The sequence below is a fragment of the Apteryx mantelli genome, chromosome 27, assembly GCF_036417845.1.
Source record: "Apteryx mantelli isolate bAptMan1 chromosome 27, bAptMan1.hap1, whole genome shotgun sequence".
Taxonomy (NCBI): domain Eukaryota; kingdom Metazoa; phylum Chordata; class Aves; order Apterygiformes; family Apterygidae; genus Apteryx; species Apteryx mantelli.
The window spans coordinates 7,494,948-7,520,489 of NC_090004.1; the positions used below are offsets into that span (position 1 = coordinate 7,494,948).

General features: G+C 46.6%; 1 protein-coding gene across 1 annotated transcript in view; it reads left to right on the top strand.

The window, feature by feature from the left end:
* TFAP2E (transcription factor AP-2 epsilon) overlaps nucleotides 1-24,872 on the top strand; it is a 28,313-nt gene extending 3,441 nt beyond the window's left edge. The window contains exons 4-8 of the mRNA XM_067311421.1: nucleotides 15,874-16,089; nucleotides 18,875-19,103; nucleotides 19,361-19,479; nucleotides 22,791-22,932; nucleotides 23,385-24,872. Coding sequence (XP_067167522.1) covers nucleotides 15,874-16,089; nucleotides 18,875-19,103; nucleotides 19,361-19,479; nucleotides 22,791-22,932; nucleotides 23,385-23,673 — 995 coding nt within the window. The 3' untranslated portion in view covers nucleotides 23,674-24,872. The remainder of the gene's footprint in view (nucleotides 1-15,873; nucleotides 16,090-18,874; nucleotides 19,104-19,360; nucleotides 19,480-22,790; nucleotides 22,933-23,384) is intronic.
* Nucleotides 24,873-25,542: the final 670 nt, after the last annotated feature.

Below are 25,542 nucleotides of genomic sequence, written 5' to 3' on the forward strand. Positions count from 1 at the left end.
GAATTATTGTTGTTTCGTGCCAGATCTGTGCCTGAATATCCTCTGGTCTCTCTCTTTCGAAAAAAGAAAATAACTCCGTCTGAAAAGCAGAGGCCTGTGGATACAAGTTGTCTGCAGCCTCTGTGCCTATAGACACTTGCTCTTCCTTGGCTTTTTTTTTTTTTTTTTTTTTTTGACTGCTGTGTTTGGAACAAAGGTGCAAAATATGTTTTGGAGAATAATTAGATTTTGACTGTAGCCTTTAAGGTGTCTGTGATGCCCTGCACAGAATCTCCCGATCTCTCATCAGGAGCACAAAGCATCTGATTTTCCTGGAGCAGCTTGAGAAATCGATAAATCTAAAAGCAAGGTGTGGGAGGGAAGCAGCGCGGCTTCACCAAAGCAGCCCGCAATAATTCAGCCTAAGCTGCTCACGGCAAGGAAAGGAGGCAGGGGGGAGGATTTCCAGGAGCGGCGCTTGCAGGCGGGCGGCTCCCGGTGTCCCCGCTCGGGGCTCCGTCCCGGGGCAGCGGCAGCTCGGCGGCTGCTGCAGCCAGGATCGGTCCCGGCCCCCGGTCCCGGCCGTTTCGCCCTGCCGGGGCTGGGCTCGGGCAGCACTCCGGGGGCATGGGAGGCGTTATTAGTGCGTATTTCGATAGCTCCGCTGCCCCTTCCCTGCTCAGCCGCCTTGGAAGCACTGCCCAGGAAAGCCGGCGCGTTTTCACGGAGCTGGAGCCGCAGGGATCAGAGAAAGTGCAGCGGGGAGGGACCCCGGGAGGCAGCCCGACGGCCCCTGCCCCACGGCGGGATCCGCTCTCCTCTACCCCTCCTGACAGATGTTTGTCTAACCTGTTCTCGCCTGCGGAGATTGCTCGCCCTCCCCGGAGCCTGCTCCAGTGTTTCTCTCGCTTTGCCACGGCAAGGTTTTTCCCTTGCGCCGAGCCCGCATCTCCCCTAAAACAGGAAAGGAAAAAAAAAAAATCTTTTCGCATCCAAATGCATAGCGAAGCTGCCATTCGCTCTAGATGTCCAGAAAAGTCTCCCGAGTTTAAGTCAATAGAGATGGTTAGTGCTATGTTAATCCTCCCATAACTACGTATTTTGCTTCGCATCTGAAGGGCAGCCCTGTAAGCAGGAGTTGCTAGTCAATAGTAAGCAAACTTATTTCAAACTGGGCAGAATTAATTATTCTGCAGCCGGACTTCTTCTTTTTTTTTTTTTTTTTTTTTTTGATGTAATAGTGAATCCTAACTCGACTCGCCCCGGTTCCGCGGCGCCGCAGCCCGGGAGCGCGGAGTCGCCGCGGGGCCGGGGCGAGCGGCGGGACCCGGCCCGCTCGGCAGCACGGCGGAAAGGGCTTACAAGCTTGGAAAAAAAATCGCAGACAAATTCCAAGCGATTTACAGTCAGGTAGTAAAAATTACGAGGTGTGCATTTTGATAGCGGGGATTTCTTGGTACGCTTCTCTCTAGGAGAAGTTATGGGTAAATGTAAAAAGCACAGTTTTGTCATAAACTGCGCAGTAATCTCAAATAACACATCGATTATGATTAATCCTTAAATTCCTCACAGCACGGCCCTCTGACAGAACTCTGATATATCTTTGCATGTGAAAACAGATAAATCTCTCCTTAATTAGTTGCCGAGATACCGTTGTCCCGGTTCAACAAAATATTAATCACCTGCCCAAAATCCCTAAAGCGACCTTTAACTTCTGTATTTGAAAGACACTTTTAATTCGAGCCAAGTGCAGGAACTTTGAGTCAAAAATAGCGCTAAATATTAAGGAAGAGCCCTCTATAACTTTCCCAGCGGTGACCTCTGTAAACAGCAGCACTCCGCTTGCACAGGCTGTCACCTTGCGCGTCCCCAGGGTACATTATGCCTTGTCTCTTTAGTACAGTGACTGTAATTATAGATCTGGCTGGAGCAGATCCATATTCCCTTTGCACAAATTGATACTAACATTGAGTGACTGAGATTTAAGGCAAACTGTTTGACGGCGGAGTAAAAACATTGTGAGACTGCGGCAGCGGCGGCAGTCGTTCGTGGTCTCTTGCCTTGATACCTGCATCGCAGGTACGGCGGCGGCGGAGGAACCTCCACAAAGCCCGGGAGCGTAATGCCAAAATATTTGCGGCTATGTGTTTGCTTTTTTTCCTCCTTCTTAAGTAAACTTAAACAGTTTTGGTAGCTAATATCATTACAGACGATTTTTATGGAGATCTTAGAGATGGAGCAGGCTGATACGCCTCTGGTGTGTTTTTCTGAGCTCGCAGCGCTTCGCGCCTCTCCCTTGCTGCAGGTGGCCTCGGTTTTAGAAAGCAGCAAAGAAAAAAAGAGGAAAAAACCCATGTTAAGCCTCAGAAAGGGAGCAGGAGAGGAGGAGTGCCTGCGCGCCGCGGGCGCTGCTGCCCCGCGGGCGCTGCCTCCTGCGCAAAGGGGCGCAAAGCTGCGGGCAGCGCCGTCCCGGGCTCCGCGCCTCGCCGCGGAAATTCCGCTTGCGCCGAGCCCGGGGCCGCGGAGGAGGAGGAGGAGGAGGAGGAGGAGGAGGAGGAAGAGCGAGCTGCCTTCCCGCTGCCCGGGGCCGCTTCCCGGGTCTCTGCGTCTGTCGGAACCGTTCGGGGCAGCGAAGAGACAGATTTTTGGTAGAAATACCCGTTCAAAATTCAGTTTTCACAAGTACTTTTGTAACTGGATCGAGTTCGTTATTTCTGGGAATAATCTTCACACTAAAAATGTTGACTGGAATCTTTGCGCGGTGTAACGTTCCTGTAGCTCAGTAAAAGAGACTTGGTTGGTTTAAATGACTATCAAGAAAGCTGATATATTTGCTGAACCCAGCCACGGTTGCTGAAATGTTTATGCCAAAGGGTTTTACTTCAGCTGCAGAGATGCTGCATGTTGTTGGTGGCAGAGCTGAGATTTGTATTTCAGTATCGTGAACTGTAGATAATACTGAACATGGGATCATCTTCCCTCCCTGTCTTGACATGATAAATAATCAATATATTTATTTTGAGGAGAAAATGGATAAAATCTCATGTAGGGAGGTAGAGCCTCTATAAATATCTTTTGTATAGACATTTGTTTGTTCTTCCTCTTGTTGGAAAGTATTTCAGGAATGTCTTTGTGTTTCTTTTTTCTTTTTTTATCAAGCATTAATGTAAGACTGGGAATATATTTTTTTCTTGACTAGAAAACAGTAAAACGAACTCTGAAAAAGTTTAGTCTGGGGCTCTGGCTGCTGTAGGCAGCTACAGGCATTTTGTGCTCTGGTTCACCTGCTGCAATTGTGCTCTAGACACCGAGACAGCTGCTGGCGGTGACGTGGAAGCCCCCAGACACGCTGCTGCGTGGGAAATGCGGTGCAACTTCATCTGAGCAGCCCACGCTCCACGTGCACATCCTTCCCTCTTCTGTAAGGGGCAGGGGGGATTTTCTGTTTAGGAAATTAAGCATTATGCTGTTACATTTCATAGCAAAAAACCTGAACCTTGGTCATAAAATTAGGGTTTTCATTGCTTGGACATCCTTTCAGGATCAGTGGAAAGCTTCCGATAGAGCTTTTTTAGTAGAAATAAGGAAAGAAATCTCTTTGCTTGGTCACCTTGGTGCCTGGGGGTGCGAGAGCAGCCCAGGGCACAGGTCCACGCGCGAGCTGGTGGTGCTCCCGGTGCGTGGTGGTCCCAGGTGCCCAGCGTGAGCAAGGTGAGGCCCCACAAGCTCCGGGAGCAGGGAGAGCCGGGATCCTCAGCACCCTGCTTGGTAGGCAAACGTTTCGGCTGCAGCGTTTTACAACCTGGACTACTGACGGAGCAGTACATAGCCAGCATATGCTTGTGCTTGCATCTAAGCGTGCACGGGCACTGCCAGGCTGAAGGGGGACTGAACTCCTTTGACTTCTCTTTGAGGCAGCAGGATTTGGCCGCTTTCTCCTGCATGTTTGTGACTTGTTTAAATTTCCATCCGAGGGTTTTTAGCTGCTCCGGCGTGGCAATGCTAGTGTTTCTGCTGAGGAATGTGGACCTGTTTGGCTGGATGCTGGACACAGACAGAAAGCTATGTCTCAGAGAGCTCCGAGCCCACATTTAGAAATACTGCAAGAAGTAGCTGTCACAGCTAAAGAATGCAGCAGAGGAGGGAGATTAAGAATGAGGTCCTTAGTCCCACTTGCCACCACACATGAGCTCCAGGTTTTGAAGCAAAATCTTCCTTTGGGATTCGCATGCAGGGCTGCTGGTGGGATCTCAGGCGTTTTTCGCCTGGGCCAGCCCTGCTGCAGCTTGGCACTGGCAGTGACAGGAGCATTCCTGTTTCTCTATAGTTTCAGCATGGATAAGAACTCAGTTGTAAGAAATGCCGCATTAAGCCAGATGTGGCAAAAAATCCTGAAAGAATGATATTCACAGTAGATTAGATAAACATCATTTCCTCTGACGAGAAAGGTAATAAATGAGGTCATCCTATAAAACACCTGGGGCTGTGAAGACATGTCTTTTATAAGACTGTCCATAAAGTGTGGGCGGAGGTGTTTGGACTCCAGTCAGAGAGACCGTGCTGAGCTTTGGATTATCTTTCCAAGCTCTGCTGGCAGAGCCCTCGTGGCTTTCTGCAGCATCTGCTGGGGTAGTTTGCCAGAGTGGGAAAAGGGGCTAACCTGGAACAAGCTGTGTCTTGACTGGAGGAGTTTGCTGCCATAGCTCTACTAGCAAAGTCTTTAAAGTTTAGACAAGCCCTCGCACACACCAAGAGCTACAGCGTTCATCAAAACACAGTCACACCTCCAGATACCTGCTCTTCTCTTGCATACACACTTATGCGTATGCTGCAAGAACATCTACTAATCAAACAGAAAAACTTAAAAGAAAGTTTTTACTCTGAACTGCATCCAGATCTCCATTCCTTCATTAAAAATGTATTTTTAATGTCCTATAATTGCACCAGGATAAAACCAGGTGTGTGTTCATGTGAGATAACACACTCGGGTACCGATGAAGGCGCTGGGCTTTGTCTCAGCCTTCCTGGTGCCTCCCAGGCATGTGCTATCTCCAAGTTTCACGTACCTTGTCATGACTTACTGTTTAATTAGATGTTTTTAAATGAATTTTTTTCTTTGTTAGACGTAAAGACCCGTTCTTACAGGGTAGGTTCAGAAAAGCCAGCTTGGGTTGCTTTTTGGCATGTGGCTTGTGAGTCAAACCAAGTGTTTCTTCTCCAAGAGGTGGACTCCAGATGAGATTTTTTTTCACGGGATGGTGCCGTGCAAGGCGCCAGCAGACATGCTGGGCTGCCTGCGGAAGAGCTCGTCCTCTGTGCCTTGTTTTCTGGGGCTGCGAGTTATTTTGGCAGTTGGACGGTTTAGCCTGTTAGTCGAGGTTGCTGACGATCCTGCTCTGCGGCGGGCAGGATTGCAGCCAGTTGTGCGTACTTGTGGGAGAAGGGGAGATCAAGCGCTGGGTCATCAGGTGCCGGCTGTCCCCGACTGTCCATGTCACCCTGTGGGCTTGTGCTGTAATTTGGAGAACTGCGTGAAGGTATGAAAGCTCCTGGGGAAGAGCACAGCACATGCAAGTGTGCAAGGCAGAATGGAAGAGAAACACTCTCCAAGCAGGCAAAAGATGTAGGGAGAAGTGGTGATAGAAAAGGGATGGGAATATTCCCGAAAGAATTGGGACTGTTGAGAGAGGAAACAATTAGGGGAAGACATGGAAAATAATGGATGCTTCTCCGCTGGCTCAGGACGAGCGCTGGGCAAGCCCTGGCCTCGCTTTCACTCCCAGCTTCTCTTCCAGCTCCGTTTCCTGTGGCTGTGAGTCACGGCGGTAGGAGGGACGGGCAGCAGGTCACGCGCAAACCGTTCGCTGGGAACGTGGGGAGGGAGGCGGTTAGTCACAGACTGCTTCCCACTTCGCCAGGAGATATTTGGTAAACGTCGGAAAGCCCTGCTCTGCAGCGAGCCGGGCCGAGCTCTCCAGGTTGGGCTCGTCTCTTGTCCTCGAGCGCTCGTTGCCCCAGTCGTGGCGCACGTTGGTGTAACGCCGCCTGCTTGCTGCGTGCTCCGGAAAGCCACCGCCCAGCCGGCGCTTATCAGCGCATCTGCACAGCCATAAAGCCCGCGAGCGCCAGCCGTCCCACGCAGCGGGCTGCCGCACGTCGCGGCCCCCGGTCTCCCGGGGAGCTCCGGCAGCGGGGAAACTCCCGGCGCCGAGCATTGCCATGCTGCGCCGGCTTGGCTGCGCTTCTCCGTGGCTCGAGGGTGACAGCCTCCGCGGCGCGCCGGGTCCGGGCGAAGGGCTGCGCTGAGCTGCGGTTTGCAACACCCGCTGTGTTTATCCTCAGACCATCCCCGCGAAGCGAGGCGGTGCAAAGACGTTTATTTTGCAGACGGCGAAGGGAGCAGGCGAGGCGAGGCGGGCGCCGCTGGCGGCGGGAGCGCGCATCCGAGGCCGGGGCTGCTGACGCACGGCGACTTGTTTGTGTGCTCCAGCCCAGGGACTTGCCCGGGGTCATACAGAGCCTGTGGTAGAGCAGAGCCAAACTTAGACTATTCCTCCCTGTTATTTGCCTGTTTAGTAATATTCCAAGATATGTGATCTCAGGAAAAAAAATGCATACAAGCGATCTTAATTATTTAAAGAGCCTAAATGAGGTTCTCTGAAGTCCCAGACTAGTGCCCTAGCCACTAACCCATCCCGCCCTTTCCTGTGTGATCCTAGTGAATTACTCATTCTTGCTGTCCTTCCATTTGTTTGTTTAATTCTTAATGGAGATACTAATTAGCAAATATGGATATAATGCTTGGAGCTGCTAAATGCTCAGCCATCGTCTCTCTGTGCCCTATACCAGACCCAGTTCTGCTGCATCTAGGCATCATCCTTGGTTCAAAAAGAGGTTAAGTGTCGTGGCTTAGGGGAGAAGAGCAGAGAAGCACAAGGGAGTGAGAAAGAAGTGCAAGAAATGAGCCCAGACGACCCATTGCAATTAAATATCCCAGAACATGGTGTGCCCGAGAGCCAGGCGGTTCAGGAGCGAGGTGGTCTGGGGCTGGATGTAGGAAGCTGCGGAGCGGGTTCATCCCTGCAGCGTGAAAAGGTCTCCCAACTTCCCCAGCGTCCGCGGCGCGTGCTTGGGATTCCAGCCGGGGCTGAGTTTCCCCACCCTCTATCTCAGGTATTTATCTAGCGTCAGTCACCAAGTACCGAGGCGCCACAGAGCGAGGGATCAGGTCAGGCCTTATTCCCTCTGGACTGGTTGGGCAGGTCGGGGTGAGCGAGCAGTGTCTCCGAGCGAGGTGACCGCGTGGAGACGGCGCTTCCGAGAGCTCCCTCGCTTGCCTGCTCCATTGCCTGGGACCTGCCCGTGCTCCGGGCTCTCGCGGGCACAGGGCTCACCCCGAGATGGGAGCAAGCCCAGGGCTTCGGGCCACGGCCCTGCTCTGCCCCGGCCAGCAGGCAGGGCAGCGAGCTGACATGCCGCATCCCCCTGCTAAACTGTCGGCGCTCGACAGAGCCTGAGCGCAGAGATTTTGATGACACCTCAAGGAAAACGTGAAGAAAAAGCAGGGCTTTAGTCTTGTGTTTGATGTGGCGTTAGCAGGAGGTCCTGCCTGTCTCTGACCAAAGGCATTCAGGATTGCTTCAAGCTCGCAGTCCGTAGCTCAAGCAAAAGATCCAGGTTAGCAGAGACGGGAACAATTATTGAAGTTACAATGTAAGAGAGTCTGTAGATGCCGTAAGAGCTGCAGTAACAGTAACCCGCATAAGGATGCGTGCCTTTCTGGGCAGCTGGCGGGATTCCTCCTGACACCACTTCTGTGGCTGGTCAGAATTGTTTTCCTTGTAAAAAAGATGCTGATGTTGGTCCTTCCATGAGGTTTGTCCTTGGTACCTTCGCGGGTTTTGTTCCAGTGCAGGGAGGGTTTTCCGGTGCACGCGTTTCCCCGCTGCACGTCCTGCAGCCTGGGCCAGGATGCACGTTCCTTGTTGAAGCATGGTATTGACCGAACTGCAAAATGTCTGGTATGCCCTGACATCTTGCCAATACACAGGCCTTAAAAAGCCAGGACATCTTTTGAGCAAGAAAAAGTAAAAGCATTTTCACTGTGATAATACTGGGCAAGTGGTGTCTTTCCCCCAGGGCTACCCCCAGGCGAGCCAGCGACTCCAAAATGGCAGGTGAACTGACATATTTACATTACTGCGGTTTGAAACTCAAATTGAAACCCTCCCCAAATGCTCTGTGGATTGGCAGCAAGTTCTATATGAAGAGAAGTATTTTGCTATTATTATTCATGTCTAATCTTTGCTGAAGGGTCTTTTGCCCTTCAATAATCTAAATACATTTTAACAAATTGATACTAACATTACTGTGGCTTACATAGGATCCATAGCCATTTCGAAAAGACACTGCATCTTTGTTCTCCCTTTTTAGATTATGTAGATCCAAGCCACACAAATTCAGGCGCTTCTATAGGGAATACAGGGAAAACCTCTCAAGCATGTTACTGTAAAATGGATTATACTGTTTAAACACATAAAGATCCCGTACACTGGTTGCCAAAATGTAATGGGAGTTTGTGCTGCTAAATGAATAAACCTGTGATGCTTAATGCTACAGGGCAGAATGGTGGAGTGTGCGCGAGTCTGGGAGAGTTTGCTGCTGCATTACACATCTGAGCCAGGCTGGTGGTGCGGCATTTGAGGAGAAACTTTCCTTGTGATCAGCACCGAACGGTGCAGATCTCCCGTTCCTCTTGTTTAAGTTCTAGGGCTCTCTAGCCTCCCGTTTTATTTTCTTGCCTTCCCAATACCTGCATATTTTCTATGCTGTGAAACGCACGTATTCCGCACAAAAAGAGACAGAGCTACTTAGATCCCTCCAGAGCAGATAAAAACTGAACTGAATTTTAAATAAGCATTATTATTTTTCTAGCATAGATGTGAAAGGGTTTAGCTGCAAATTCAGAAAAAAAAAACATGTTAGGGGAGGGGAAATGAAATAATCTGAACTATTGCACTGAACTGTAACTTTTCAAACAAAGTTGTAAAGGTAGAAGTAAGAATTGCAGTATTACTCACAGGAGAAGATAGATGAAGTATTGTTATCAGAGCAGTTCTTTCAATCAATAGTAGAAAAAAAAGGTGCAGTACTATTTACTATTTGTAAATACACCTTGATATTCAAAAGCAGAATCTAAATCTTTTTGTATTTATTTTCTGTGAAAGTTTGGGTACTTGAGCTTCACTACCTAGAAGGACATTTTAATCTTAAATATTTGCTGGTTCCCAGTGGGATTTTCCTCGGTTTTCCATTCAGGTTGATACATCAGGTATCCATTGAGGCGCCCTAGACAGCATGGCACAATTCATAAAATCAAGTAAAGCAGTGACATTTGTGGGTATTCATAACAAATTGTTTGAGAACAGTTTCCCAAAATTCACAAGACGTTCTGACCAACAAGCGCATTTCAGGATGAGTTATTCCTAAACTGCAAAGAAGGCAAATTCATTAGCTGAAATTATTAATTGCAAATTGCTTACTAGTCCCCTTTCCAGTCCTGAAGGAACACAAGGTGCTTTTGCAAAGGTCTGAGTAATTTTTCTTATTATATTGATTGGCCATTCCTTTAAAGACACAAGGTAATAACCAGGTACTGTCTTTAACTGAGACTATGTATCCTCTAGTCTCAGGGAAACTGTACTTTAATACCTTAACAATCTGGCCTGAAACTCCCCAGAAACAGGAAACTCCACAGCAAAATACTGCCAGTACTTCACTGTGTATACCAGTGACACAGAAAGAAAAATGCAGTTAATATCATGATACCTTAAAATTTAGTTCATAACCTAATGTATTGATTTGCATTGGAAACAAAATGCAAGTATAGGAGCTTTGCATAGGCATGGGATCTCTCCTGATTAGAGTTCTCGTGGGAATCGTTTGAGGCTGCTGACTTGTATTCCTGCTACCTCTTTTCTTTCGAGGGTCCCAGATCCATTTACCTATCGGAGCTCAGCAATCTGGAAAGCCCAGAGATAAAAACAAGATTCTTTCCATCCTTCCATTTGAAAGGCCTTCGAGCCGATTACAGCATTTCCTAGAGAGGCTCTTTGACATGGGGACTTGATTCAGGTTGTGCATTCAAGATAAAGAAAATACCTGTATAATCCCCTCTGGGAAGAAAGGATAATTACAGACTGCGGGTTTGAAATATAGCTGATGGCACTGACCTCCTTCTCTGGACCATCAATAAATACCTCCCTGCTGAAACACCAGGAAATTGAAGAAGCTGAACTCTGCAGCACCTCCTCATTGAAAAAGGGCTTTTAAAGTTATGGTAGGAGCAGTTGCCTCTGGCTCACACCCACATGCAGATACTTCTTTATGTATGTATCTCTGTCTTATAATTTACATCAGAGACATTCAAACTAAGGTTAGATTAGTTCAGTGAGGGCTCTTCCTGAAAGACAGCAGTAATCCTTTGCCTCTCTGAAGCACCTTTCATCAGAGGCTACTCACAAACATTAATCAGCTGAAGCCTCCCAACACTCTGCGGAGAGAGCAGAGGCAACACACGCGGGTGAGCAGAGCAGCAGGACACGGGCCCCCCTCGTGCTTTACTTGGGCTGCCGTGAACCTGCAGCGACACCAGTGCCAGCAGAGCTGACCGGTGTGCAGCCACCAAGAGAGGGATCGGGCCCAGCGTGTCTTAGGTGCTTTTGGGGTAGCTGGAGACTGCTGTGTCTAAAGATGAGAGATTGCTTTATAACAGGTGGTCTCCTAAGAGGATTAACGGCTACCTCTTTAAAATGCAATCTAAGCTTCAGCACACTCTGACTTTTAAAAGAGATGTTGCAACAAAAGCTCCAATATCCAGGGATTTGATGTTGCTGAGATGGAGGATTTACCTGTAATGTATCTAAGGAAAGAAGAAAACAGACTTGTAAGACGGGCAGCGATTTGCATGTTCCCTCTGGACTTGTTTTTCCCCCTCACAGCACCTCGAGCTTCAGCTGGAAATGAAACTGAACAAATAATAACATGATAAGCAATTTAATTTCCAAGTACCACAAATTTTCCTGCTTACAAATTATTCACAAGCATGTAGCACATTTCTCATATGGAAATGAGTCAGTGTTTCATCTTTTTCTTTTTGTAGGTAAAATCTTGTTTCCTTAAAAAAAAGTTGACTGTGTGTAGTCAGCATCTGAGTATCTTCCTGGAGTGCCCAAGCGGCCGGTAGCTAGCTCCAGCCATCAGCAGTGCTATCCTGCAGCTCCTTCTGGGCACAGACGCGCAGGGCCTGACCCGTGTGTTGCAGACTGTCCTTCCACCACTGAATGGAGATTACGAGCTTGCTTTTGGTGAATATTTATATTTGAAAGTGGCCATTTTCAGGAATCATAGGGGTAGATTCAGACACCTTTGTGAATGCACAGTTGAAAGGGCTGTAAACACAGTAGATTTGAAATCTACTTTTGAATTCAGATGAACATTTGCAGGGTTTTATCCTGACAGATATCTGTCTTGTTTGAAATATATTCTGGTGGAGTTCACTGACTCTTAACCCTTTCGCTTCAGAGCAATATGTTGGAGGGAATAAGCCAACTGAATGTATCGTTTCAGTCTGAGAAATACCAAAGCTGAAGCTGCAATGGCTCTGTTGGTCCAGCCCAAAGCTGCCACATTTGCTGGGGGCTAAGAACACAGTTTTCCCCAGAGAGCAGTATCAGAGTCTCTGACCAGGTTCCTATTTTCAGATGTGAATTAAGAGCCCACTGATTTGTCTTCAAGGGCAGTCGCTGGTCTGGCAGGAAAGTGGAACCTGCTAAGGGTTTTACACATGTGCGTGCTTGGACATCTTTTGCCAGAAAGAGATAGATGGCAGCATGGAGGCTTGGAGATGGAGCACTGTCACCCCGGACCCTCACACCGCGCAGGAGAGGATGAGCAGGCAACAGAAGCGCAAGGCTGCAGATCTGTCCGTGCTGTAATCCTAACTCGTCACTGAGAAATTCAGCATTATTCTCCCCAATGTATGAAGCAGCTCTGGATAGAGTTACCTGCTTTTCATCTGACAGGGGAAAGACATCTGGGAAAAGCAGGAAATTCTTCAAGATTTTCTAACTTCTTGGGTAAAAGCCTTTGAAGAACGTGTTTATTTTGCTCCTCCTTCTTTGTACCTGGAACCTAAAAGCCAAGGGACCTATCACGGTGCAAACAAGACCGTCAACTGCAAGCTAGAACAAAAGCGACAGAAAATTTATGCTTTATCTTGAAACACCTTGCCCTGACATGGAAGATACTATTCTCCTTACACCTTCCACATCACTAGACTCACAGGCTGGTTGCTCATTAGTCCAGTGGTATTTCTCCTCTTTTACCCTCCTGCCCAGTGTAGAGGAAGTGTTCAGAGAATTCAGGGTTTAGGATGCTCCTTTCCCCTTCATCTTTGCAGGCTGTATCTCCTGAAAAGCACTGCACAGAAATGAGCCTCTGGCATCCCATGACATCTGCAGCATCACACTGGAGATATGAGGGCCTTGCATTTGTAGGGTTTGCCTTTCCACTTGTCTGTCTCCCAAAGATGCATCATTAAGTCCTGGGCTTAGGCACTGAACCAACTCCTTCTGGCTACGTTTATCATCCAGGGACTTTTCACCTGGAGAAATCTTTCATCCAGGAATCACTTGGCAAGTTTTAATTATGTATCACAACATCCCTCCCAGGTAGAGGTTATTATCTCTATTTTGTTGATGGAGACACTCAAGCCCAAACTGAGGAGGTGACCTGCCCGGTGTCATAAAACAAATCCCTGGCAGAGAAGGAAGCAGATTCCAGCAGTCCTGACCTGCAGCCTCCCTGTTTGCATCAGCCATGCTCCTGTCATACTTTTGGATGCAAAGGATCTGGGAGGACAATTATACAGAGGCAGGATCTGTCCAGCCTTCTTTGAAGGCACTCAGGAAAGTTATGTGACAAAGCCTTTGGTGTTCTTAGAAACCAGGACCTATTTTGAAATCTCTCTGAATCAGGTATTTTCACACCACAGCAAACTAATCGAGTTGTGCGAGTTTCATCATCCCTGACAGTTACACCCAAGGTATGTTTAAAAGACAGACTAGATCCGACTCAGCACAAAAAGGGCATCTCTGACTGGAGATCACAAGCTTCTCCTGTTCAAAGGGAAGATGAAGCTATGTGAACCTGCCGTGTAGCACCAAGGCAGGTGAGTCGCATGGGATTTTGTGTCACTCTTTACACTGCTGTTCAATGCATACGTGAGATGTATATTATACTGGCAGTGGTACCGCTGTTGCAACGTTAAAGGAGGCAGCAAGATGCTGATCATCATAGAAATACATCTTGTGACATTATGCAGAAGAAATAAGGATACAGTTTCCCTTTTGACATTCAGCAGGTCACACACCTATTATTGATACGCTGCTATTTAAAATAGCTAACTGCAGAATACAACAGCATATCACAAGACAAGATGATACAGTGACCAACACCTTGATATTTCATAGCCTTACAAAGAAAGTTATAAAACCAGAGACCACATTTAATCATTTTTTTAATAGCTATTGCCCAACTTTTAGAAAGCATCATAAAGCCCAGTTTGCTTGTGAAAATATTCCCACAGATCAGAAATGCATGTATTCATATGATGCCCATATGCCTGGTAAATCATTTAACTTGTTCTGTGCCTCATTGTGCCCAGCTGTGTGAGTCAGCTCCCACAAGGATTGAGACTTAATGACTTAAGTGGCAAGTCTGGTATCAGCATTGGGCTGAAGATTAGCAATGCATAAAGCACTTTGAGGTCTTAGGGAAAAGGACCATATCGGCTATATTTCAAAATCACAGGTTTCCTTTTCAAATCAGATCCTTCTGATGCTTCTGCTGTGCAGCCATCAATCACATTGCACATCAACAGCTCCGAAACCCAGAAATAGCATCCCCCCAGGTCTGGAAATTCACCAGGGCAAAATGTTTTACCATGATTTTAATGTGGGAAATAAGCAGCCAAGCTCACCTCCATGTAAGTAGCTGAATATCACCAACGCAAGTCAAGACTCTTTGAATTTGCTGAATCAAAAATAACAGGACAAATCTGAACTAAGCAAGATGCAGACAAAAAAACCCCTCTCTCTCATTGATGAGGTACTTCAGCCAGGGAGAAAACTCTCAGGAGAGCTTGACAGCTAAAGGCAAGAACAAAGTTTTGGGAGACATAGTGTAGAAACCGAGCCTGCAATGACTGTAGGGCTTCAGAGAACAGACTACAATTTTTTTTCCTCTTCTCCCCATGTAGACGTATGTCTGCATGTCTCACCAGTAACTCATCTTCCTGGAACTCTGCCCAAGGTTTTGGTTTCTCTCCTACATCCCTAGCTCCTTGGGTGACTGGAGAAGACAAAAACCCATTTAGCAACTCAACAGTTCTTTTTCTCAGAAGACCCCCACATTCCCAGCATTTCTTGCTTGAAAATAAGTCTGTACTAGCAGTACAGCACAGATCTTGCTCTCCCCAGATTCAGCTGTGCCTTTGCCTCAAGGCCCCTGGATCAGAGACAGCCAGCATTAGCAGGTCTATCTACAGCTCCCAGCTTCTGGAAGTAGGTTTTCCCCCACTGCTGCCATACTCTCCCCAGTTTGTCCTCCATTCACCTATTTATTGCAGTTTTCAGATCTCACTTGGAACTGATAAGACCCTATTCCCATGGGATTAATAAATAATAATGATAGCAGATAGTTAAGAGAAAAAGAACTTACACTTTCTAGGAGGTTTCTGAGCAGTCACTAGAAACCTAAAATCCCCTTCCTTCCTCTTCTTATATACATATGCTTGGAAGAGCTGACGCCCAAAGCTCTACACGCACCCAAATGAAATCAGATCCACTCCCCCTTCCCTAGAATAAATTGACCTGAACACAGCCATTCCAAGGGAAAAGCAGCCTCTGTCCTACCCTTTATAGCCTTCCTGGGGGTGGGGGTGTTCAACCCAGCTGAGCCCTGTCCAATTCATCAGGCAGGGCCTGGAGGGAGGAGGCCAAGCACCTGTGCAATGCTGCGCTTTGGGGAAGTGCATATAACCCTTTCCTCGCCAGTCTGTGTGCAATGTGTCAGCCTGTCACTGTATGAACGAACAGTCTCTGGGGTGTGTTTCTGCTGGCAGTACTGTCTTCTGTAGTCATAAGGGAGCTGAGCCTACTCCAAGCTGCCTCTGTGCAGCCTGTATTTTGTAGTATCTTGTATCTCATATCCTATATCTTGCCTGCCATGGGGACAGTCTGCACATTGAGACCAGGAGTGGAGAGCAGGCTATTGAGAGAAAGGTAATGTCCTTCTCCAGTGCCAAGGGCAGGTATCTCCTGTAGCCTAACCCAGGAAACCTCAAAAGAGGTGTCCAGTACAGTGATACTGATGTAATATTTCTATTCCCAGCCTTAATGCTGCACTGCCTGGAAACTGTTTGCATGGGGTTCAGGTTTGTGCCTTTGCTGTGTGACTCAGCATTGCCTCTGCTTGGCATAGAGAGGAACTGAGTGCTCCCAGGAGAAATAAGAGAGGCGATTTGTGTTATGACTATTCAATACCCTAGAGCCCAGAAATGTTGCCATGAAACCCTGTCTCTACTCCAGTGGTTTATTCTTCTGCACTGTAGCTTAGATGAAATCTTAACATGATGCTGAGCTGAGCACCACGTAGCACTTCCCAGAGGGGTCAGTTGCCTGCATGCACGCGTCTTGGTTTGGAAATGCCCCTCTGCTCCTGCATATGGCACCAGGACTCAGGGGATGTGTGTGCTCATGCGCCAGGGCATTGTGCTGTCTGCTGGGCATCGTGCAAACCTGCAACAGTCTCATGCTTCCTTCTTGTCTGCAGGCTGGCTCAGGTGCTCCGATCACCTGCTGCTTGCGGGAACAGGAAAGCAGCAACTGAAGATCGAGGGGGACTTTTGGTTTGCTCAGATGACAAGAGACAATTTTGGTTCCCCAAAAGCCAAGGAAACAAAGCTGTCAGGCTTTAATGGTAGCTTGTCTCCCTCCTGCAGCATGTTTATGGGCAAACAAGCTGCAGATCAGACCAGGCAAACAGCAGGTGAGGCCAAATAACAATAATTAATAATTAATGGCAAATGTGGCTATGTTTATTCTTGTTGTATTGAGGCAACATTGTCTAATGGATGAAGCACTGTTACAGGACTCAAGAGACCTGGGCTCCGTTTCCAGCGCTGCTGCTAACGTCTGTGTGATGCTGGGCCAGTCACCCTTTCTGTTTCTCCTTTTGCATTTTGTATGCTTTGCTCTTGACGGTGCAAGCTCTCCATGACAGGGGCTGTCTTGTTCCATGTGTGCACGGTACTGAATGTGATGGGGCTCTGATCTCAGCTGAGGCCTCAAGAAGAGTAATACCAATAATCATTTTCTGTTATGGGTTCCTCAGTAACGATGCCTGCATGGTTTGGTTGTGGCACATAATAGAGATAGCCTGGCTATTTTGGGCATTAACTTTCAGAGCTGTAGGATCTGGTTTACAGTTCTCCAGGGGGATTTGTTTTTGACAGTAGGAACACTCCTAAAACTGCCAGTACATGTTTTAAGTGTTGTGGTGTCTCCATATCATCACACTGCTGTGCATCAGCATCGATCAGTGCCTTCCCATGCACTCCGCACCCACAACACTGCACTGTCCTGGACCTCCATGTGGCCATCCTCTCCCAGAGCATGCTGCTGTTGTGTGTGGAATGACTCACAAACACGTCATCTTTCTGATCTCCAGGAAAGTTTTTCTGTAGGTTCTGGTGTTAACTGATGTTGGTGCCAGAAAGGTTTGTTTCCTTACTCAGGTGCCATGGACAAGTGTGGTGAAGCATGCTTCCCCTCTCTCCTGCATGACTGTTCAGTCATTCATATGCAGATGCAGGTCCCCAGCCATGCATGAAGGCTTGAATGCACACCAGTGCATGATTTCCAGGCTTGCACAAATGTGTGAATATATTCATTATGCAGAGCTCTTCAGGCAGACAAATTCATAGAAACACATGGATCCACAGCAGTTAACAAAAGATATGACACAAGAAACAACATCTGCTCTCCAGGGGTGTCTAGCTACGTGGTGGCACTTGCTGCAGCAGAACTCACATCTGCTGTGGTACCTGGACCTGAAGTGACATACATCTTTGCAGCGATGCATGGATATTTGTAAAACATGCTCTGACTTCTTATTTTAAGGGTGTGCCCCAGAGACAAATATTACCTGTTTCAGGGTTATGAAAGAAAGCTCTGAAATCGCTGCTGCCTGGAAATAGCTCTGGTCTCCTAGGTCACATGGTGATTTCTTACTTGTATCTGTTCTTCCCTTAACATCCCTTAACCAGCTACAGTTGTGGTAAATGCCAATAATTTAATTATTGACTCTAGCAGGGGAATCGGTGTATCTTTCCCTTTGGTCCCTTGACTTCATCCCAGTTTCATGCTGAGAGGGAACTTAATGTACCTTAGCTCATTTCCATTAATCTTTTAGTCTTAAAACATCAGCCATTTTTATATAACATGTGCTATTTTTTATTGCCACACTAACAAGTTGTTGAGCTGTATTTACGACATGCTGATTGTAAGCCCCCATTAATAGGCCCAGTCTATTTACCCTTCCCAATCAATTTTCAGGTTTTCTGTTTCATTTTGGGCATGTGTATTTCCTTTATAAAACCTGCATCTCGCCCTGGTATTTGTTGCTGTATTACTTGTATGAACCATTTGAATGTACATTATGGAACAATCATTACCAAGTAACCACAGAGAATGCCAGGGCTGAAATGAGCTGGAGCAATGGCATTTGCAGCCCACTTTGGATTCTTTGAAAACATGCTTTTTTTTCTAGAGTTAAATTGGTTATTAATTTCAAAACATAAAAGCCAAAGAGATTTGGCACAAGAGTCAGCCATAGCTTTAACCCATAAATCCTTATTGCGTCTAAGAATGTTTCTTACTAAAGTGACGTATGGGAAAAATGTTCTCATTTCATCCTGGATGTGATGCCATGGATCCGGTGTGATGCCACATTCACCACTGCCTAACTTCTTGTGTTAACTAACTTTTGTCCATTAAGTAAAAGGAGGTTTGTGCTGGATTAATTGGGTTTGATCTTCTCAAGCTTCCTTTAAACCAGGGATGATGAAAGTTTAGGGTTGCGGCTTGTTGTGGGGCTAATCCCAAAGCTGAAGTCAAAGGAAGTCTTTCCACTGGTTCCCGTGGGCCACATATTTGCAAATTTGGCTCTTGGCCATCCCAGCGTTTCCCAAGTTTTATGTAGGGCATGAAGGGCTCAGCCTTGTTGAGCCTGTCCAGTGGGATGCAGACCTGTGCTTGCCTGAACTGGGCCACATCTGCAAACCTATACGCAGGTGGCTTCCCAAAGCCCAGGGAGAAAGAGCATTCGGGCCTGGGCCTTGCGGGCGAGCATTTTGTGTGACAGGCCAGCACTTCACCCTGCCACACAGCACGCCACTAAGATGCTTAGGGGAGACAGGCTGAGGAAGCTGGTTTCAGATCCAGACTAAGCTGTGGCAGTCCTTAGCTTTCCGGGAAATTATCCCAAAACCTTGGGTTTAGTTCCACTAGAACTGGGAAGGGTGGGTAAGCAGGTGAGAGCAGAGTCTGGACTTTTTCCATTTTTTTTCCTTTTTATTTCTAGTACTCTTTTCCTTTATTGAGGAAAATATGAAACTAACAGACCTCAAAGCCAGGCATGTTTCCATCGGCTGATGGCAGTGCACGTGTGCTGGGTGTCTAGAAAGCTGCCATGAGAATCACCAAGCTGTTTCCCTAACTCCGGAGTCTCTCTGTGACAGTCTCCTGTTCTCTCTCCCTCCCTTTTCCCCTAGTGCCCATCCCCTCCAAGGCAAACGGCACCACAATTTCCACCCTGTCAATGAACAAAGATGGTCTGATCGGAGGGGTGACGAATCCCAACGAGGTCTTCTGCTCCGTGCCTGGCCGCCTCTCTCTTCTCAGCTCCACCTCCAAGTACAAGGTGACGGTCGGGGAGGTGCAGAGAAGGCTTTCTCCCCCCGAGTGTCTCAACGCCTCTCTCCTCGGCGGGGTCCTCCGGAGGTAAGCAGCACGCCGCTCCTAGAAGCTTTGTAATTGCCAAAGGATGCGGGACTGCACTGTGTTTTGAAATATAGGGGAATAACTCTAAAGCCAGTTTCATGTTCTGTACTAGGTCTCACATCTGAGATTAATGGCGACCATGAGAAATTAGCTGTTTACAGTATATTGGAGAGTAACATTTTAGTTGCTTTTTCTTCTTTCTCTTAAAACCCAGAAACTTAAACTAAATTTTTTTTCTCCTTGTTTTCTTCTTTCAGAGCAAAATCAAAAAACGGGGGCCGGTGTTTAAGGGAAAGGTTAGAGAAAATCGGACTAAATCTACCTGCAGGAAGGCGTAAAGCTGCAAATGTCACCTTGCTGACATCCCTAGTGGAAGGTAAGAGTCTTTCTTTACTCCCTTGTACGATGGGAGTGCCGATACTTCGCCCATTCAATACCTTTCATTTGTAGCTTTCCACAAATGAGAACACTTAAAACAAAGTATGCAGTGGTCACCACTAACTCAAATTGAGACTAGAAATATCCCAGTGTACGCCTCCATGCTAATTCAAACACAGCTGTCTTCTGAAACTCATACATTTCTGCTGGACTAGTCATACTAGTCACAGTACGTCTTGGAAAAGGCATTCAGAACCTGAATGAGACTGAACTTCAGAGCTGCAAGCTTACTTTTGGCAATATCTAAGTTTACCATTCACTTCTGTGAACTAGGTATACTAAAATTTTGTCAAGTTCACAGAAACCAAATACAAAAAAGCTTGAATAGAGCCGTTAAGAATTTAACACACACGTTTGCAGTTGTTCTATAGCACTGCGTGCCCACTTAGGCTACAAACCCACACGTCACTGAACATGCTGTCCTTGGCCAGCATCGATCTGTTTTGTTGGGGCTCCAGCACCTCAGTCAGGTCTGTGTCTTGTCTCACATAAGAAAGAGCTGCCTCATATCTCCACTGGGACAGCAGGGGACAAGCGAGACATAGAGGAGATGCTACGTAGCTTTAAGGTCTTGCAGTTGGAGATAAGGTTTATAGTAGCTGATCACTGAGCGTGGCATTAAGGCCTAAGTACAGCTATGGAAAATGTGTTACGGACAGCACAGCCTCCACAAGCAGCGTGCAACCTGTCCTTAAAGTATGAAGTGCCCCTGCTTAAAGCTGCTTGTTTATTTGCTTCCCTCCTACTTTTTGCACTATGGAAATGATGATGTCACCACTGCATCTTTGGAGAAAAGGACACGGGATGCAAACAAATGAAATGACAGCTCTGACTCCCTTCTAGCTTTGGAATCCATTGTATTTGTGCCCAGCATGCTGGAGGCAGCTGCCTGCAGTTTCTGAATAGAAAATCATCTCCATTGTTGCTAGCAAATTAAATGACCCGCTTCATTAGGCGGAGGTTGTTACTAAGGGCAGTTGGTTCGTGCTGAATGAAAGGCTGATTTCCATTAAAAGAAAAGGAAGAAAAGAATGAAAGAAAGAAAGGAAGGAAGAAATGTACATTTTGATTACAGGTGGCTGCTGATGTTTTGGTTACTGTGTACCAGCTCATAGTAAATAAGAGTGGTGCCATGTGTGCTTGATGGATATAATTTCCTCCTGCAAATAAGTATTATGGTACTTGGAGATGTTTCACACAGAGGAAGGTGCTATTGCTTTGTCATTATTCAGCACACAGAAACTAGCTTGTCACCCTATGCCCCAGCCTCCCTCTTTCTTGATCATTTTCTCTCTTAAGTTCAGTTTGTCTTCTCCTCTCTGCCTTCCCAATGTCTGCTCATTTAAAGAAAAAAAATGGGTGTTTTTTGGGTGCCAATGATATATTTTTTTCTTACATTGACCCATACCTGTTCCTATTGATGGGGGAGAATGGGTGCCTGGGAATGATACACAGAAATGAAAGGCATCATCTGCACTGATACAAGTGAAGCACATTAGACAGGTGGAGCTGTGCAATCTCTATCAGAGGGATGTCTCCAGGACTTAGCAAGTTGTTTGCTTGGTTTCTGGAGCTCTGCCACAATTTGAACTCACATCCATCATTCTTTGCTGTTGAGCATTAGTCATTTTTGTATCTCACAGTTGTCTGTTTAGATCATCTTTAAAAGGCCTCAAGATTTTCCGGTGAGAAGGAAGTGAATCCTGCTAGAATTGGAGAGGAGCAGAACAGAGTTCACTGTGGAGTCCTCCATGCATGTGTTCTGCAGAAAGCTCAAGGGCTGTAAACAGCACTGAGATACTGCAGTAGTGAGCAATCCAGGGAGCGTTAAGAGGGTTCAGAGACTTCAGAAGCATGAAGCTCTCAGAAGCTCTCAGAAAGAGGTCTGTGTTCAACCAGGCTAGCAGGCTCTCACCTCTGTGCTGCTGTGAGACAGGACTCCTTGGCCTCTCGCTGCCCCTGTGCTCCCGCCCAGCACACTGCCATGGGTGCTCGGGCGTTCTCCCTCCAGAATCAATTTCCCTGGGCTTTGACTCAGTAGCTTTAATACCAGTTTCCAAAGCTGGACCACTTTGACCTCTTTGCTGAAGCCTCTCTAAGCCAGCACCCGAACCTCCTTTAAAGCATTCAGCTATTTAGTCACTCGCACTACATTCACAGCAGTAAATAAATCCTGACTTTAACCATGAGGATAGACAGCCCTTTTTTATTGCCACAATAATTGTTTTTCTGCAGTCAATATGTTTTGATTGTTTTTTTTTAACATACAAACTACTTCAATTCTGATTCTCTAGGTTTACCTTATATTTTCCTTATTGGAGGAGGAGACACAGTGAAAAGTATAATCTTTATATGGGAAGCACAAACACTCTGCCCATAATGTGACTTCACAGACTCAGCTCTCAGAGCTGGGGAGGCCGTGATGGGATCTAGGTTAATGCATTAGGATGGATGGCCTAATACAGATGAGCAGCAGGGGGCAAGTCAAATTAGCTCTGCCTGTCCAACCAGGATTTTGGGTGTTGGGCATGATCAATTGCCATCAGCTCTGATTATTTCCATGGGGATGCCTGAAGATGGATCAATTTCATCAATGAGTGGGCATTTCCACAGGGTGATGGATATGCTGCCTGTGTGTCCACCCCGAGGGCTTCCTGCTCAGTGTGGGAGGATATAAACACCTTCCTTCTGTGCTTTTCTCATATCCCCTTTTTGTCTAGCAGTCATGGGTTAAGATTGCTTTTTCACCCTCCAGCCCCTGTCTAACTCTGAGACTTGTCGATGACTTTCTTAATTTGGAGAGCCAAGCAGGAAACTGTGGAAGAAAGTGGGGAGAGAAAGATGCAGTGAGGGAGGTGGCCAAGTCAGGTCAGAAACACCTCTGCTGTTCTTTCTTTTGGAGGAACAGCTCAGCAAGTCACACCTCATCCCAATCTAACTCCAGCCAGCTTCAGCTCCATGCCTTTTTAACACTTAACAAAGGAAGGGGCCATCTTCTGTTGAAGGTTGGTGATGGTTCATTTGGATCTGTGTGGACTAATTTTCTTACAGCTGAGTATAAGAAAGTCTTAGTGGTGTCATTGCACCAACTCTAGGGCCAAAGAGCTGTTGGGTGGCAACTGAGAAAGGAAAGAGTGTTCTAGTCACAGCAGACACCGGCCATGTCAGTGAGGTGTCTGGAGCCGCTACAGTAAGCGTTCCCTTTTCACACGGGTATTGACATAGCTTATTAATCTGTCCTGCTTGTAGGTGAAGCTGTTCACCTTGCTCGGGATTTTGGCTACGTGTGCGAAACAGAGTTCCCAGCCAAGGCGGCAGCAGAGTATCTGTGCCGACAGCACTCCGACCCCACCGAGCTTCACACCAGGAAAAACATGCTGCTGGCTACCAAGTGAGTATGGATTGCAATGAGCAACCAAAGCACTGGAACATTAGGTACCTGCAACCTATAATGGAACAGCAGCTTTTGCCCCAAAAGCTTATTCTTCCATGGGTAAAATAGGGTCTCATATGCTGCACGCAGTTATATCCAAAAAGATGTACAGCACAGTGAAGAATTAGTATGGATCGAAGGACTTGCTCGTACACAGGAGAGGTTAAGTTAACCCTAGGGAGCATTTCCACACTGCCATACGTGTCACTTTGAAGTGGCAGCAGCTGCACCAGCTCCCATCCTGTCTGCATGCAGGGGCTTTCCAGGCTGGAGCAGAAAACTCCTGGAGGGGCAGCTACTCATGCTAGTTCTGTTATGGAAGCAAAGAGCAGGTAAAGAAACTCTGGACAAAGCTATATCCCTGCAGCTTTCCAAGACCATTTAAAGTAATACAAACTTTTCTCTTCTAGGCAAATTTGTAAAGAGTTTGCAGATTTGATAGCCCAGGACCGCTCACCACTCGGGAACAGCCGCCCCTCACTCATCTTAGAGCCTGGTGTCCAGAGCTGTTTGACTCATTTCAGCTTGATAACCCACGGCTTTGGGGGCCCAGCTATCTGTGCAGCACTCACGGCCTTCCAGAACTACCTGGTAGAGTCCCTTAAAGGGCTGGATAAAATGTTCATGAACAGCACAGGGAATGGGCACACGGCTGGAGACTCCAAAGCATCAGAAAAGGAAGTGAAGCATCGGAAATAACATGCTGTCTCCCTCCCTCTCCCCAGCGAGGGAGCTTTCCCCAGGCGCGACAGGAAGGCTTATCGGCACTGGGGAAAAAGAAGACCCAGCGCACAGTTTTCTGAACTGTTACATTTGAACTTGGGATGAAACTCATAAAGCAAACAGAAGAGGGGGGAAAAAATTAAAAAAATTTAAGAAGAAAACAACTCTAATGGACATAGTGAGATTCAGAAAAGAGCGAGGTTGATGGCTTTGGGTTTTGCCTTTTTTTTTAAATATGGATGCAGGAAGCCAAGTTATGTGCAATTTTATTTTGTTTTTGTTTTTTGTTTTTTTTTAAACCCATAATGAAATCCTGATGTGCTCCAGGAATTTGTTCCAACTGAAAAACTGAGAAGAAAGAGCAAAGGCCTCAACAACAGAAGAACCAGAGGCACAAGCAGCAGAGAGGGAGGGAGCTGGATCACTGGCCATACCTAGTTGTGGCACCTGTTTTTGACAGGCAAACACACAGGAAACCTTCCTATTTCACCATTTACAGCCCAGTCCTAAAGCCAGGCCAAGAGAAAATTGCCAGAACTGCCTTGGACATCACGCAGTTTCAGGACTTCGTTTACAGTTTTCAACAAACTGAGACTCACCATGGATTTTCCCCATGGCTGTGGAGCCCTGAGGCGTACCACGAGGGGAGGAACAAGCCTCACGCCCGGATTGTTCCCAAGGCAGGAACCGACCAAGGAGAACCTTCCCGACTGTTATGTTCGCAACAGGGGGGATCAAGCAAGTTAAGTTATACCCAGGAGTAATTAAAACTCCATGACCTATAAGTAACAGCACACAAGTTTCTAAAAATAATAATAATAATAATAAAGCACAAGGAGCAGAACTTGAACCAGGCCAAACTGAACTGTTCTAAATCTGTATATATTTATTTATGTGTAATTAAATCTGAAAGTTTTAAAATGTCCTGTGCGAGTTATTTATATCGAATTGAGTTTTTTTTTTTTTGAGAGAGAGAGAGATGAAAGTCTTTGGATTTTCTGCCATTAGAAATGGGAATGAAGTTTTGGATACACAAAACCGTAGCATGGACAAAATAGGCTGTGATGATAATGACTATAGAAGTTCTGCAGGATTTTGTACTTGCTGTTGTTTCTCTTAATGCTGCAATAGATGTACAACACCCACACCACAATGTCATTCTCATTATCTTAATAAACCTCTTTCTATTTGAAGAAAACACCTCCATCGTCTTTGTGAACTGGGAGCCTTCTGCTTCTGTGGTTGCATCATGAAATATTCTATAGATTTAAGATAAAATGTCCTCCAGTTTCACGGTCAACATTTGACTGAACTGATCTATGCAGTTGATGAATAAAAAGTCCAAAGAATGACAGGAACTGGCACTGATGCCCTGATCCTGCAAACTGTTGGAGCTGAGCAGGCTGGCGCCTCTGGTATTACTGGACATGAATAGTGAAATGAGTTTGCAGATGTTCCAGAACTATTCAGGATAGTCAAATCTAAACCTGCCTGTGAAGAGCTGCAGAAGGACCTCATGGTATCAAGACACTGAGTGAGTGATAAATTAGCAGATAAAATAATGCTGCTAATCTATGTGCAATGAAGCTCTCTAAGTTAGCTACTATGTTTATGGCACTATTACAGATAGTACTCTGAAAACAGCCATCTAGGACTCACAGGAGGTTAGAAGTGCAAAAAAAACCCCAAAAACCCCGATGTTGGCAACTGTTAGAAAAGGATTAACAAACCAGAAAATACATCATACAGCATGACATATCCGTGCATTTGGGTGGTATTCCTCCACCTTGAATGTCACACACAGATCTGACCAGCCAAACTGGTAACACTGTGGAGAAAAGCAAT